At 61.4% G+C, this 14,247-nt stretch overlaps 2 protein-coding genes across 14 annotated transcripts in view; one reads left to right on the top strand and one right to left on the bottom strand.

Annotated features, from left to right (window-relative positions):
* The first annotated feature begins 13 nt into the window (after positions 1-13).
* Positions 14-2,680, top strand: PLEKHJ1 (pleckstrin homology domain containing J1). Of its 3 annotated transcripts, XM_052643181.1 has the most exons (7): positions 14-53; positions 233-553; positions 650-717; positions 885-951; positions 1,795-1,885; positions 1,968-2,031; positions 2,120-2,680. In XM_052643181.1, exons 2-7 carry the CDS (start codon positions 460-462, stop codon positions 2,183-2,185), a joined length of 450 nt encoding a protein of 149 aa, XP_052499141.1. In that variant the 5' UTR covers positions 14-53; positions 233-459; the 3' UTR covers positions 2,186-2,680. The 3 variants fall into 3 exon arrangements, with proteins under 3 accessions (XP_052499141.1, XP_052499138.1, XP_052499139.1); XM_052643178.1 differs by lacking the exon at positions 885-951 and having other exon boundaries at positions 1,795-2,031; XM_052643179.1 differs by lacking the exons at positions 14-53; positions 885-951 and having other exon boundaries at positions 84-553; positions 1,795-2,031.
* A 1,901-nt stretch (positions 2,681-4,581) lies between these two features.
* The window catches only part of DOT1L (DOT1 like histone lysine methyltransferase), a 50,671-nt gene continuing 41,005 nt past the window's right edge, over positions 4,582-14,247 (bottom strand). For 6 of the 11 annotated variants that reach the window (XM_052643164.1, XM_052643166.1, XM_052643167.1 and 3 more), the window contains 9 exons: positions 14,113-14,245; positions 13,667-13,813; positions 12,510-12,639; positions 11,486-12,063; positions 11,192-11,397; positions 9,172-9,236; positions 7,869-8,783; positions 6,603-7,218; positions 5,305-5,439 (listed from right to left, as the gene is read on the bottom strand). In XM_052643164.1, coding sequence (XP_052499124.1) covers positions 6,638-7,218; positions 7,869-8,783; positions 9,172-9,236; positions 11,192-11,397; positions 11,486-12,063; positions 12,510-12,639; positions 13,667-13,813; positions 14,113-14,245 — 2,755 coding nt within the window. In that variant the 3' untranslated portion in view covers positions 5,305-5,439; positions 6,603-6,637. Of the gene's footprint in view, positions 5,440-6,602; positions 7,219-7,619; positions 7,751-7,868; positions 8,784-9,171; positions 9,237-11,191; positions 11,398-11,485; positions 12,064-12,509; positions 12,640-13,666; positions 13,814-14,112; positions 14,246-14,247 lie in introns of those variants that run through there. The other 5 variants (XM_052643171.1, XM_052643165.1, XM_052643172.1 and 2 more) reach the window with 5 other exon arrangements.

Below are 14,247 nucleotides of genomic sequence, written 5' to 3'. Positions count from 1 at the left end.
GTGCAAACCGGAAGTCGAAGTGCGCGTGCACACCGGATAATTTTGTTCTTTCGGTCAGTACCGCTCGCGCAGGGCCAGTTTTCGCGGGGAGGGTAGTTGCGACTCGCCTCTCACCCCTGGCGCCTGTTCGTTTGAATAACGGGCACCACCGGTCGTGGGGATGCTTTATTGTTCCCATCCCGGGTTCATGTTATTACATGGTCATATATGACACCGTCCATTTTGCCTATAGTCCCGTTCGCCCCAGGAAGTTCCCGCTCCGTCTTGACGGCCTCCGAGACGCTTCCGCCACACGCCGGTGATTGACAGACCGAGCGGCCCGGGAGCGCGCAGGCGTAGTAGCTCCGGCTGCGCTTCCGGGACGGCGCCGTGGGACTCTTGGCGCCGGCATCGGCGAGCGTTGGGACGGCGGCCGGGAGGGCGCGGCCGGCGTTCCGCGTTCTGGGTACCGGCGGCGCCATGCGCTATAACGACAAAGAGCTGCAGGCGTTATCCCGGCAGCCTGCCGAGATGGCAGCCGAGTTGGGCATGCGGGGACCCAAGAAAGGCAGTGGTGAGCGGTCCGGGCCGCCGGAGCGGGCGGGCAGGCGGCTGAGGGGGTGGGAGTGGGCAGGTACTGAACCCGCGCGATCCCGCCTTGTGCTCGCAGTGGTGAAGCGGCGGCTGGTGAAGCTGGTGGTCAACTTCCTTTTCTACTTCCGGACGGACGAGGCGGAGGTAGGGTGGTAGAGAGGATCGGAGTGGGGGTTAGGTTCGGAGTTCGGAGTCGGGGACGGGGCGGGGTCGAGGTCCGGTGTCAGAGCAGGGCGGGCTCGGGAATCGGGGGCGGGGCAAGGGGCGGGCGGGTTCCCGGGGTCCTCCCCCATGCGCCTATTTGCCCGCAGCCCATTGGAGCCCTGCTGCTGGAGCACTGCAGAGTCATCCACGAAGAGCCCAGCAGCTTCTCCATCAGTGAGTGCGGCCTGGGACGAGGCTGCTTGTCCCCGCCCCGGCGCGGCCCCACCTAAGTCCCTAGAGGCTGAGTGCAGTGTCCGGGCAGCCTCACGCGCTGGCTCCTCCCGTGGGGCCCAGTAGCCTAGACGGAAGTGATCCGAACGGCCGCCGTTGTCTTGTTGGGGAGCATTTCTCTCCCGGCGTGCCTCGCTGCAACTGTTCCATTTCTCCTGTGAGCAGGGCTTGTGCTGGGGATCCGGGAGGGTTTTCTTCTCGGTGCTTTTGAGAGGGTGGGGTCTGCAGGGGGAAAGATAGAGCTTCTACTAGTTTCCGCTGGAGGCCGCAAGAAAGTGCCACAGACTGGGAGGCTTAAATAGGAAAAATGTATTCCTCCCTGTTCTAGGGGGCGAGAAGTCTGACATCAGAGTGTCAGCGCGGCTGCTTCCTTCTGAAGGAGAATCTGCCCAGCATCTGGAGGGGTCGTTGGCAAAGCTTGTCTTGTAGAAACATCTCCCCATCTTTGCCTTCATTTTCTGGGATCTTCTCTCTTGTGTGGTTGGGTCTAGGTTCGGCTTTTCTTAACAGCAGTTCTATTGGATTAGAGGTTCACCCTCCTGCGGTGTGAGCTCAGCTTAACCACTTAACTACCTATGCCTGTAGTGACTCTATGTCCAGATAAGAGTCCCTGTCCTGGGAGATATGTTTTAAGACTTCAACGTATGTTTTCTGGGGGACACAACTCAACCCACAGCCAGCTGTTGGGAAGCAGTGGGCCCAGACCGGGGCTGTAAAAGGAGGTTGTGAGGCCTGGGTGGGGGAGGTGGGAGGGGCAGGGACATATGGGGGCTGCTCCCTTCCCAGGCTTCCTGGAGGACCCAGAGAGGAAGTACCACTTCGAGTGCTGCAGTGAGGAGCAGTGTCAGGAGTGGATGGCTGCGCTGCGTCGAGCCAGGTGGGGTGCTGACAGAACCTGGGGCCAGGCGGAGCCTAGGGCAGTGCGGGGCCCTGGGGGCTCACTCAGCTTTCCTCTCCAGTTACGAGTTCATGCGGAGGAGCCTCATTTTCTACAGGAATGAGATCCAGAAGATGACTGGCAAGGTGTGTGTGGGGGTGGGGGCGGGGGCAGGGGATGGGGGCCTCCTGGGCTCAGGCTTACGCCAACCACCCTTGTTGTCCACCCACGCAGGACCCCCTGGAACAGTTTGGCATATCAGAGGAGGCCAGGTTCCAGCTGAGCGGCCTGAAGGCATGAGGCCGGGTGGGACTCCCCAGCTGTCCTGTTGTCGGACAAGGCCTCCCTGCCCTCCTGGCCCCAGATTTCCTGACCAACCCTGGATTTGCTGTGGGAAGTGTCTTGGTTTAAAGACTTCAAACGCCCCAGGGTGGGCAGGGGCTGCCTTGTTGCGAGAAACGACCCAGCAAGTGTCCTCTAGACACACTGGGAACCACTGGACTGGTTTGGTACGTCGGTGCTACCTGCTGCTGCCAGGGGACCAGTGCCCCCTCCCATGAGCTGTGCCCTGCCCTTTGGGTGTGTTGACTCAGGGCCTGGCAGGTGCAATTCTCCTGCGCTGGGCAGGCTGAATGTATAAAGTTAGGTGAAGCTGTGAAGGGCATGGGGCTGTGCTGGGGCCACTGTGAATTCTCCTGCTGAAGGGGCAGGCCCTGGCCCGATGCCTCTGGACAGTGCTGGAAGGCTTGCCTTTGGGGTGGCCAGTATATTCTGTTCAAATAAAGGTACCTCTTTTCCATATGGGCCAGTGGTGCTGTGACTGCAGAGAGGGACGTGTGTCCTCTGCCGTGCGCCTGTCCTGCATCTGCACAGCCGTTCCTGAGGGAGGCGAGGCTCTTCCCAGGTTCAAGGTTGAAGTGCCTGGGAGCAAGAGTGGGGAGGCCTGGAACCCAGAGCCAGGAAGGTCAAGGGGGGCTGGGACCCAGCCTACAGGGCTTCTGGCACTCACAGGACCCCGTCTGAGTGCCAGTAGGACCTCAGGAAGGGTTTGTTGGTGGCGTTAAGGTCGATAAGTAGTCGGTTTAGGAAGGCTAAAAGGAGACTACCCTGGGTGGTCCTGACCTGGTTATAGTTGTCGGCCCTTGAGCAGGGGCTGGGCCTCTGAGACCGGGGTTGGGGAAGTCATTGTGACTTGTCTGTCGTGGCCACCGCGCCTGTCTTCAGGAGCAGGTGGGGCCTCTACTGGGAGCGACCGTCCTCCCTGCTTGGGGACGGTAAGCACTGCCCTGGGCCCTATGCACTCCAGGACCTTGCCGTGTCATCACCAGGAAGAAACACTGCTGCCAGACTAGGTTCAAGTGAAAACAGGTATTTTATTACAGCGTCTAGAGATGGATATGCAGTGCAGTGGGGTTCCCTTGGGAAGGGAAGGGAGTTAGCACCCCAACTGAAACACAGGCTACCGAAACGACAAAGCCAAGCCCGTCTGCATTACAAACCAAGGTGCGACAGAGCGAGCGTGGATGGATGTGTGAGAACAAACAGTCCTACGGTGGATGGGCGGGATAAATAACGGGGGAATCTTAAATAGTTCACGATTTGACTTGTAGCTAAATGGAGGGCTGTGTCCCCTGACCAGAGGGTGTCTTCATTGTTAGGGTTTCCTGAGCAAAGCAACCGTAGCCATCGGACTTCCTGGAGTGGAGTGAAGCACCTGGGTCAACAGCAGCAGTGGGGCTCCTCCCCACGCCCAATACCCTGGTGCCCCCTCCTTCCTGTGGCAGCGGCACCCAGGCCAAGGCAGGGGGCTGGGGCCGGATGGTGGGTGTGGAGAGGCCAAGCTGGCCCCACTGTGGGGCAGGCCCTGTGAACGTGTGTCTCTCCCTGTAGCTTGGAGGGCAGACAGGGCACGGTGGCCCACAAGCCATGCAGTGTTTGTGTACAGTGTCATTTGTTCAGATGGGGCTCCTCAGGCAGCCCCGCAGCTTTCTGTTGGGGGTGGGGAGCCTCTTGAAGAGGGGTGGGGGCAGGGGGGCAGGAAAGCACCATCACGCACCCACCAGGAGCACTTGGGGTGGAGGGGGCAGGGCAGGGCCGGTGGTCACAGGAGGAGGGCTCCATCTCCAGCTTCAACTGCCGCTCTGAGCAGTGGAGCACAGGGGTGGGTGGTGGTGGCCAGGCTGGGGAAGGCTCAGGTTAGATCCCTACATGGAGGCCCACCTCTTGCACTCCTTGGTGGGTGCCACCTGGTGGGGGGTGGTGAGCACCTGAGGACAGGGCTCTGACTGCCCACGCCCAGCCTTTGGCTGGGTGCCCACCTTGGGGTCTGGGCCCCCTGCCAGCACCTTTGGCCAACGTTGGCCCTTCCAGGGAGGCACACAGACAACACCGCTGCACCAAGGACCCAGCATAGTCACAGATGCTGTGTGGCGGACGGAGAGCCCCCCCACCACCTCAGAGCCTCAGGGACCAGCCCTCCTGCCCTGCCACCCCACCACATCCCTCCCGCATGGAGGGATGTGGCTGCGGGGGGCGGGGGGAGAGGGTCACTCCAGCTATGGGATGGTGGGTGGGTGGGCCCTGGGCCAGCACCTATGTGCACTTGAATAAACAGCAAGGTTTCCCCTCACTTTTCTTTCTTCCTTTTTCTCTTTAGTTTACTGTGTATTCATCATACAGTCTAAAAATAAATGAAGTCAAGTCTATGAAATTTATAAATTTTCATCACATCTCTATAAAATACTGTCACCCGTCAGCGTGACTCCCCTGTAGACACACCAGGCACCCACGACTAACCACCCGCGTCCCCAGCCACCACTGGCGCTGACCCTCCCTTGGCAGCCGTGGCGCGGGCCCAGACGAGCAGAGACGTACAAAAGTAAATGCACTTGTCACACGGCGGGTTCCAGACCCTCCTCGCGAGCACCACTCAAACGGGTCCCCTCCTCCTCGAGGCACCCTGCTGCAGCCTGGCCGTGCGGCCACCATTCCTATGCCAAAGGCGTGATGCAGACCCAGGGGCCGAGCGAGGCCATTCACAGTGCAAGGTGGGGCGGGCCTCCACCCGGAGCTGGGGCCTTTGGTATAGGAAGAGCGTTAGATAAACAGGGCAGGCACGGGGCCTGGCGTCGGCGTTGGTCAACCCCGAGAGTCAGCACCAAGAGCGTGGAGGCCGGCCTGCGACGAGATAGCACCGGGCAGCTGGCGGTCCCCGTGGCGGCCAGTCCTCGGGCAGATGGACGTCTTTTACATAGATCCTTTCACATATAGTATCTACATCTCTCAATAGGTTGCCTTTACGGCTTCGGTGGAATAAAATAAGTCAAAGTTGTTTATACTTTTTAAAAAACGATAAATACTTTATCTAAAACTAAGGACAGTACAGGCTGGAGCTGGGCCCCAGCGAGCCGTCTCCGCAGGTCTGCGCGGTGCTGATTCACAGTAGAGCCTGTTCTCCGGCCTCCGTCCGTCCTCGACGTCCCATGGGGGGCCCCGCGCCGCCGGCCCAGCCCACCCTTGCATAGTCTCGCGGTTGAGGTAGAAATCCTAGTTACCTGCGGACACGCGTGGGAAGAAAGGCAGCACAGCATTAGCCCCTCACCCACACGGCCCGGCGCTGCCCCAGGTCGGGAGCCAGAGCCACCGACGGACAGACGGACCGACAGACGACGCACATGGTGGCCGTAGGACCCCGAGCCACACCCTAGGCCCGTCCCCAGGTCCCCTGTCGGGCAGCGCTCCCAGAGGCCTGTGCGCAGCCTGGCGATAAGCCTACGTGCTCCTGGGAGAGACTGGCTCAGGCAGCAGGGGAGGCAGCGTCCACCATGGGCCTGACCCGGCCTCCATGTGCTCAGCTGCCCTCTTTAGCTCCTGATGACTGGCAGCCGCTGCACGCTGAGTAGCCCCACCTGAGTTTTTCCAACCACCAAGGCACAGCCCCAGTCCCAGGCCTCAAGTAAAGCTGTCTGAGGACCCTGACCAGGAGGCCGTCGGACTCCCACGGCTGCCCATTTGTTTCCACTTACACACACGACACGCAGCTGAAGACAGGCAGATCCTGAGCCCACTCCTGATGCCCCATTTCTGCTCCAGACCTCACCCTGGGGATGTGGGTGCGGCACTGGGAGTGGCTGGGCCTCAGTCATATGACAGAACGCTGCCCACCCACTGGGCCTGTCTTCCTGTGGCTCCTGCCACATTCACCCTGCCGCCCCTAGGCCACCCGCGGCAGGCCCTTCAGCTAAGGAGCCCACCAGATGGCCACGGTCTGAAGGCCTGTAGTGCACCAGGGGCCTTAAATGCATTGAGTTTTCCTAAAACCCTATGAGGCACGTTCAGGCACCAGGCGACAGGCCCAAGAGCGCACAAAAGGCACTGCTGGGCTTCTCCATGGCCCCCACGAACCCACATGGGAGCTGCCCGGGTCCCCGGCAGCCACACACCCAAGCCCAGAATGGCAGCAAGCTCAAGCTGGGCTCAACAGGGAGGACACCAGCTCAGTCCTGCTCCTCCTGGCACCCTCCCTGGGAGACCTAGGGTGTGGGTCCGAAGGCAGTGGGACTAGCCACGCCCTGGTTCCCTTGCTGCCCTGGCTCTCTGCCTTCACGCCTCCTGGCTTGGGAGCACAGCCTTGGCCCCATGACCTTCCAGGAGCCCCGCCGGCCCACCTGTTCTCTGCAAAGGGAAGCACGGCCACCTAGTCGGGCTCTAGCCTTACCTTACAGAATACGAACTGCTAGCTAAGCAAGGTCTTTATCGCGGCTTAACCCCCGCAAGGCGCGCGGCATACGGAGGCGGCATGCCAAGGGAAACCCACACGGCGGGCGGCCCCGTGGAGCTGGCCTGTGGGTTCACGGGCGCGGCCTGGGCCAGGGCCAACCCAGGCAGGGGCTGGTGGTGCACCGTCAAGGCGGGCCGGGACACCTTGTGCGGGAGGGAGGCGAGCTTGATGGACAGAGAGGCGTTAGCAGGCGGCAGAGAGGCGGCAGAGGCGGCGGGCAAGAAAGCTTGGTTAGCAGGGAGGGATGCGAGGTTCTGCAGAAGCACGGGCTCAGAGTTAGCTGGGAGCAGCGCAGGGGGAGGAGGCAAGGTGGCGTTAGGATGGGGGGGTGCGTGGAGGGCAGGCTGCCCCGGAGGGGGCCGGCCCAGGTGCGGAGGGGGTTGGGGTGGCCTCGGCTCCGCAGAGGACGGGGCCTGAGAGGAAGAGGCCGGGGTGCTGGCCACCGCCTGCAGCGGGGTTAAGCTCAGCGTGGTGCTGCGACATGCAGCCCCACTGCCGAAACTGGCTCCAAACGGGTGGGCGGAGGCGGGAGGCACCGCGTGGTTAAAGACACCTGCAAACAGGAGAGAAAAACTCAGCTTCAACAGGCGGGCACCTCCAGCCGAGCCCAGAGCAGCACGCGGAGGAGGAAGCAACGGCAGCTGCAGCTCCGCGTGTGGGCACAGATGCAGCGAAGCGCAGGCAGCAGGAGCGCGGGCGGGCCCACCGCCGGCCTGGACCCACCCCACCCCACCTCGGTGCCACGCGAGCCGGGAGCCTCTGGCTCCCCGCACTCTGCTCCACCCTGCATGCACGCGGGCCACGGGCACCACAGCCCCTCGCTCTGTCCCAGTGCCGGCCGCATCGGACCTTCCGGGCGAGCTTGCGGGAGGAAGGAGAGCCCGGGCATGGCGCCGATCCCTCTAAGAAGCAGAGGGCGCGGTCAGACCAGAGAGCCCGGCACAGCCGACTCACGCCCGAGTGCTCTGCCCACACGACCGTCACGGCTGCGTTTCGTGAAAAGGAACGAGGTGGCGGGCGCAAAGTGGACCCAAAGGGACACGCGGGCACAGCCTCTCCCCCCTCAGGGGGCCCTGGAAGGGAACCTGCAAACAGCAGCGGTTAAACCCAACAGTCCAGGTGGGCGGCGGAGACAACGTGTGGCCCGCAGCTCGTCCCCCAGCGGGTCCTGTGGGACCGAGTGGCCGCGAGGGCCCTGCCTACCTCCAACTGCGCCGCCGGCCACCCCGGAGGAGAAGCTGCCCATGGCGTGCGAGTTGGTCAATCTGGTGGCGGCGGTCGAGACGTGAACCAGGCCGGCGGCGGGCACAGAACTGAACAGGGACTGCAGCACAGACGGGCCCAGGTTGGCCTGTAGCGACATGGGGCCCAGCGCGAACTGTGGCCCAGGGGCGAAGGCGCCCAGGAAGGGGCGGTGGGTCTGCACGGACGGGGCTGTGCCACCTGCCGAGGATGCCGCTGGGGCAAGACCTGGGCCGCTGAGGAGGCCTGCAGGGGGCGCGGCGGCGGCAGCCATGAACAGGTTGTGGCCGTTCTTGACATCGGGCTCGCGCTCACGGCCCTTGCCTGCCTTGCTGTGCGCTGTGGAGGCCTTGTCCAGGGGTCCGCATGTGGGAAGGCCCCCCTCGCCTTTTGGGCCCAGTCCGTCCAGCTGCCGCTTGTTCGCGAAGGGGCCAGACTCTGCAGCGCCACCCTCCTTGCCCCGTGGGCCGGGGAAGCTCAGGGGGGCACCCAGGCCAGCTGCCTCGGGGGCCTTGTGGGAGAGAGAAGCACCATCACTGAAGCTGTGTAAACTGAGGTCAGCTGCTAGGCCCCCGCCCAGGGCGAAGCCACTGGCAGGAAGGCTATTGGGGCTCAGCCCGCCCGCCCCCGGCAGGGTGCCTGGGAAGCTCTTCCTGGAGTGGGTGGCCAGCTTGCCATCGGCTGTACTGGGCTCCTCCAGGCCGGGCCGGAAAGCGAACAGGGAGTTGTGGCTCAGAGCGGAGGCAGCCTGCAGCGGGCTGTCAGCTGCCTTGGCCAGGCCCAGGTCGGAGATGGGTGAGAAGGTGGACTTCCACTTGCTGCTGTTGACTGGCTCGCTGGCCAGCGGTGCCTTCCTTCCTGCTAGGCTGCCACCTGCTGGGAGAGGCAGTGGCTGAGGCCTGGGCCACCGGTGGGGCCTGGGGAAGACGCTGCAGATCCCAGACCACCGCCTGCTCAGAGTGCCTCCACACAGAGAAGGCCCTCTGGAGAGGAAGAGTGGCCTGGCAAGGGTGGGGCTGCCAGAGAAGCTGAGGGAGGTGGGCTGCTCAGCGAAAGGAAAGCTGTGTTGACAGGGAGGACTACTTGCACCTGAGTGAACCAGGCGGCACCAAGGGCGTCCAGAGCATCACAGGGAAAGGGGCGGCGGAGGTGTGTACTCAGCACAGCCCAGGACAATCCTGGAAGCCCCATGGGGTCCTCAGGGACCAGGCAGCAAGCCTAACGTGGGTGCCAAGGACTCAAACATTGTGCAGACTGAACTCACCATTTTCCAAGGTTTTTGGTGGAGACTTGCTTTCTAAGGAGATTGTTGCAATTTTTCTCTCAATTCTATCAGAAAAAGAAAAAGAGGATGAGTGTTTGCCATCCACGTGCACACCAGAACGCTGTGTGTGTACACTGAATTGCCCAGGCAAGCCGTGAGCCCAGGGATGTCTGACCTGCCGTCAGGGCCCCCAACAGCGGCTGTGGCAAGGGGACATGGCTGTGGGTGGGCCCCGGCAGCGGAGGAATGCTGCTTCCCAACACACAGACACATGCAGGAGCCCCAGGCAGGACTGGCCCCGAGTGGAACGGGCTCTTGAGCCACAAGACTGTGTTGTCCACAGAGGGGGATGACATGGTGCTGAGCACGTAATGACCCCCCAGCAGGTTGCACCCAGTGACACAACGGTGTGGCTTCACATGTCAGGATTCTTAGGGGCCGTCCCGAAGGACCATGACCTCCAGAGACATAACTCCCAAAATAATCCAGAATTTTCACAACGTGATGTTTGTATGTGGAAGAATGAACTCAGACAACACTGGAAACAGCCAACTAAAGAAATACCACAAATACACGGTACACGGGGCCTGTTCAGAACACAGCACTCCTGTGCCTCAACGGACACCAGCAGGACAGAAACCACACACCGAGGATCGGAGGACACAGCTGTAGGCCCCTACCTGGAGAGGGGTCACACGAGAACAAACAAAGAGCTCTCACGACTTAGCAGCACAACCCGAATCACACATGGGCCGGGATGTGAACAGACATCTCTCCAAGGAAGAGGCAATGTGGAGTGCTGCTGGCCCCTGAGGAGAAGAGGTTGGAACCAGGAGGACACCACCACACCCACAGAGACAGCATTGCTGCATGGAACAGAGACCCAGAAGCTAACACACGAGAGCGAGGACGTGGAGAAACGCGCCCCGTGCATGGCTGGCAGGAGTGAGATGGGGCAGCCGCTGTGGGAAGTTGGAAGGATCCTCAAAAGTTAAGCACAGACTCACCATGTGATCTAGCAAATTCCACACCTAGGGCCTATGTGTGCTAATCACTAGGGCCTATGTGTGCTAATCACTGTTGTGTCCAACTCTTTGTGACCCCATGGACTAGCCAGCCAAGCTCCTCTGTCCATGGGATTCTCCAGGCAAGAATACTGGGGTGGGTTGCTATGCCCTTCCCCAGGGGATCTTCCCAGTCCAGGGACTGAACCCACATCTCTTATGTCTCCTGCATTGGGAGACAGATTCTTTACCACTAGCACCACTAACCATAAACACGCTTTCAAATAAAAACATACATACGAACATCCAGACCAGCATGATTCACAGTAGCTAAAAACAAAGCAACCCAAGCATCCATGATGGGTGAACACAACGTGGTCCATCCACATAGTGGAACATGATGCAGCTTTTAAAAAGCAGGTTCCGACACCTGCTACAACCTGGATGAGCCTTAAGGACACGATGCTTCAGTAAGAGAAGCCAGACACAGAAAGACACTCTATCTGATTCTACTCACAGGAGATCCTAGAGGAGTCAGATCCACAGAGACAGGAAGTAGATGATGAGGCTAGGGACTCGGGGAGGGGACAGGGAGTCTTTCTGAGGTGATGAAATTGCCCTAAATTGAGTGGTGATATCTGCACAACCCCATAAATACATCAGAAAGCCCTGGATCACACATTTTAAGCAGATGGTATATTATGTGAATTATACCTAACACAGCTGCTGTCAAAGAAAAAATAAAGGAAAGAAAGCCCTGTTCCCCATCAGATGAGTGGCCCGGAGCCTGTGCACCTGCTTTCAGCTCTCCCACCTGCTGCCCTCCCTCCTCTCCGCTGACATGGGACACCTGCAGGTGGGCTGCAGGCTCAGGCTTGGCTTCGCCCCACACACAGGCAGCGAGGTGCTCTCAGAAGCCTTGGGCCCTCGCGGGCTGTTTCTCACACAGTTAAACAATCCCAGATGCGCCCTGCAGTCAGGACCACCCCCCAACCCCCTGATCGCAGCCCACTCGCCTGGCACTGCCGGGCTCATCCTCAGAGCCTGGCTCCTCGTCCGAGGTCAGTGGGGAGTAGTGGGCACCATTGGTCTGGCTCAGGGGCTTCTCCTTCTTGAGCACAGGTGGTTGGTCATTGTCCTGGTAGGGGACGGGTGAGCTCTTTAGGGAGCTCTCAGGGGACGAGATGGCCGTGATCTCCAGGGGCTGGTTGATGTTGCTGACCTGAGGGCCGGGCACACGGATGAGCGCCAGCAGGCCTGGCATGTGCCCTCATCAGCCACCCAGCCCCAGCACACTGCTCCCGCCTCACCATGGAGTTGAGATTCAGGGGGGACCCTGAAGACTGCGTGAAAAGCCCAGCAACAGATGGCAAGGCCCGGCGCTTGGGGGACACACTCGAGCTCAGGCTGGGGGTCCCCGCCGATGCCCGCTTCCTCCGGCCCCGCTTGCGGCTGTCTGGCCCATGGCCCTGGCCACCATCCCCGCGGGCACCCGAGGGCAGAGGGCTGTGTTTGCTGGAAGGTGACTGCTTGGCGCTGCTGGCACCCGCCGAGATGGTGAAGACGATCCTCCTTTTGGCTTCGCTCTCAGGGTCTGAGAAGCTGGCATCGCAGGGCAGGTCCCCTTTGCCAGAGTCGGGGAGCGGGCCCAGGGCGCCTAGCCGGGGGCTGGCACAGAGCTGGGGGGCCGGCGAGGCTGAGCCGCAGGTGCGTGGCTGCGTCAGCAGGGGTGGGTGCTGCGGGGTGGAGCTGCAGGACCCCACAGTGGCAAAGAGGCTTCCAGAGCTGGAGGACTCGTCCAGGGCCGGGGGCTCAGCTCCAGGGCCAAGGGGTGCTGGGCTGCCTGCCAGGGCCCCACTGATGGCCACCGAGCCGCTGTATGCAAAGCCTGTGGAGGACACGAGGTGGTGGCTCGGCTCTCTTCATGCTTGGCACCCCTGGGCCTTCACTGTGCCCTCCTCCCCACTTCTGGGCCTGCGACAGTCGAGGGCCTGGAGCCCATGAACATGCTGAGTGGACCCTGGGCACCGCCAGCAGGGATGCCCTCCCCACACGAGAGCAGTGGCATCAAGACGAGTGCTGGAGCCGCCTGCTTCACAGCAGCGACAGGGCCCGTCTACAGGGCAGGCACCCAAGTGCACAGTTGGCCCCACACAGAAGCCCCATTGGATCTCCCAGAGGACCAGACCCCGCCAACAGGGCTGGCACGGGCCTGGGCCGAGCATGGCTACCTGAGCCGGGCGGGACCCCAGGGTGCGTGCAGCTGAGGGCGGCCCTGATGCAGCTTAGACCCCGTGGCTGGAGGGGCCAGGCCTGGCCTCTGGGAACCCTCACCTGTGGGAGCCAGGGCGAGGCTCTTGCTCCCAGCAGTGTTGCCCCCGGCACCATGGGTGTTAGCAGCCACCTGCTTCTCCAGCGTAGACGAGGACTCTCGGGCCGGTGGCCCAGGGCTGGGTGTGCTTCTCTGCAGAAAGAAGGCGCACACTGTCAGCCAAGCCGGGCACACACCCAAGGACGTCCCCAGGGCCTGAGGCAGCGAGCCCAAAAGGGCGACGGCCACGCAGGTAAGCCTAGAAGTCAGCTACCAGAAGGCTCTCACAAGGTGAGGTGCAGATGTCTGAGCTCAGGTCTAAACGCCTGGGACAGCAGTGGGGCGATGTCATGACCTGACCTGGCAACTCCACTCCTAGGTGAAGCCAGATAAAAACAACTGTCCACATGATTCCTGTTCACACATGTCCACAGCAGTGTGATTTACAACAGCCCCAAAGTGCATACAACCCAAATGACCATCCACAGAGGATACACACGTGTCCCTCCACACACTGGACCATCCCTCAGCCACAAAGAGGAGAGAAGCCCTGACACTCGCTACCGTATGGATGGACCCTCAGGACACGCTCAGTGAGAGAGGCAGACACAGGACATACAGTGTGTGATTCCACTGATAGGAAACATCCAGAACAGGCTGAACCACAGACAGAGAGTGGGGTACTGATTGTCAGGGGCTGGGAGGGGGTACAGGGGTGATGCCGATGGGGATGGGCCTCCTCTTGGGGTACAGAATGTTCTAGAAGTAGAGCTGGCTGCAAGACTGGTGAACACACCGAAGACCCCTGCACTGAACATCTTAGATGGATGAATTCTGTGTGAATGACACCTCCATAAACACAAAGCCCAGCCCGCTCTACACAAAGTGTCATTCTGAAGGGCATGTGTGTGAGGGAGAACCCAAGTGTGGACCAGAAGGACAAGGGCAGCTTCTCTCCACTCACAGTCACCATGCACACTCAGATCTAAGATTAAAGTTGAAAACCTTACTGGGAATCGGTGCTTTCTTTTTCTCAGGTATTGCGGCATGCTGGAGATATAACTGCGAGCAACTGAACAGAAAGTGACTGGCCCTCGAGGAGAAAGAACAGGCCCGCGGCTCTGCCTGTGCATGCACACGAGGCCTGGGGCAGCAGGCTTGGGCCAAGGGCCGCACTCACCGCCTTCTCGGCGCGGCTGGGCAGCACCACGCTGGCCAGGGGGATGCTGACGGGCAGCTTGCTGGGCTGCACGGTGCTCAGCGGGATGCTGACGGGCAGGCTGGTGATGGCCTCCCCACTGCTGGCGTAGGCACGCTCCTTCACACCCTGCCGACCAGGACAGTGGCCTCGGGCACTGCCCCGGGGATACCGGGGATTCCAACCAGCCCCCACCCCAACCCGTTCTCCCAAATGGCCAGACCCGCCCGTCAGCAGCCTCCACCCACGATTGGCCCACCCTGCTGCTCAACCACCCTCTCCTCCCATCCCCAGGGACTGAGCTCTCTCCCACCCTCACCTGAAGGCAAGGGTGCATTCGGGTGGCCATGCTGCCCCCTCCTGCAGGACCTCCTTTGAGAGCGCCCCCCGCACCCAGCGCCACAGATACTCTCAGAGAGCAGCCTCACCTTCTCAGGGCCCTTCTCTCCCATCTGTAAAGCCGTGGGGGATGAAGGTCGGGGGTCTTGTGGGCTCAGCTTGATGCCGTTGGTGATGCCAGGGCTCTGGTAAGGGAGCCCGTTCTCCTTGGCATGCTCGGCTCT

This window comes from Budorcas taxicolor, chromosome 7 (genome assembly GCF_023091745.1).
Source record: "Budorcas taxicolor isolate Tak-1 chromosome 7, Takin1.1, whole genome shotgun sequence".
NCBI lineage: Eukaryota > Metazoa > Chordata > Mammalia > Artiodactyla > Bovidae > Budorcas > Budorcas taxicolor.
This window is presented reverse-complemented; position numbering and strand designations above follow the sequence as displayed.

Excerpts from the sequence above, each read along its gene's own strand:
- PLEKHJ1 (XM_052643178.1), top strand. The coding sequence starts at position 460 with ATGCGCTATAACGACAAAGAGCTGCAGGCGTTATCCCGGCAGCCTGCC. Across the intron at positions 554-649 it reads GGGACCCAAGAAAGGCAGTG|TGGTGAAGCGGCGGCTGGTG; the intron begins GTGAGCGGTCCG and ends TTGTGCTCGCAG. Across the intron at positions 718-1,794 it reads TCCGGACGGACGAGGCGGAG|GCTTCCTGGAGGACCCAGAG; the intron begins GTAGGGTGGTAG and ends CTCCCTTCCCAG.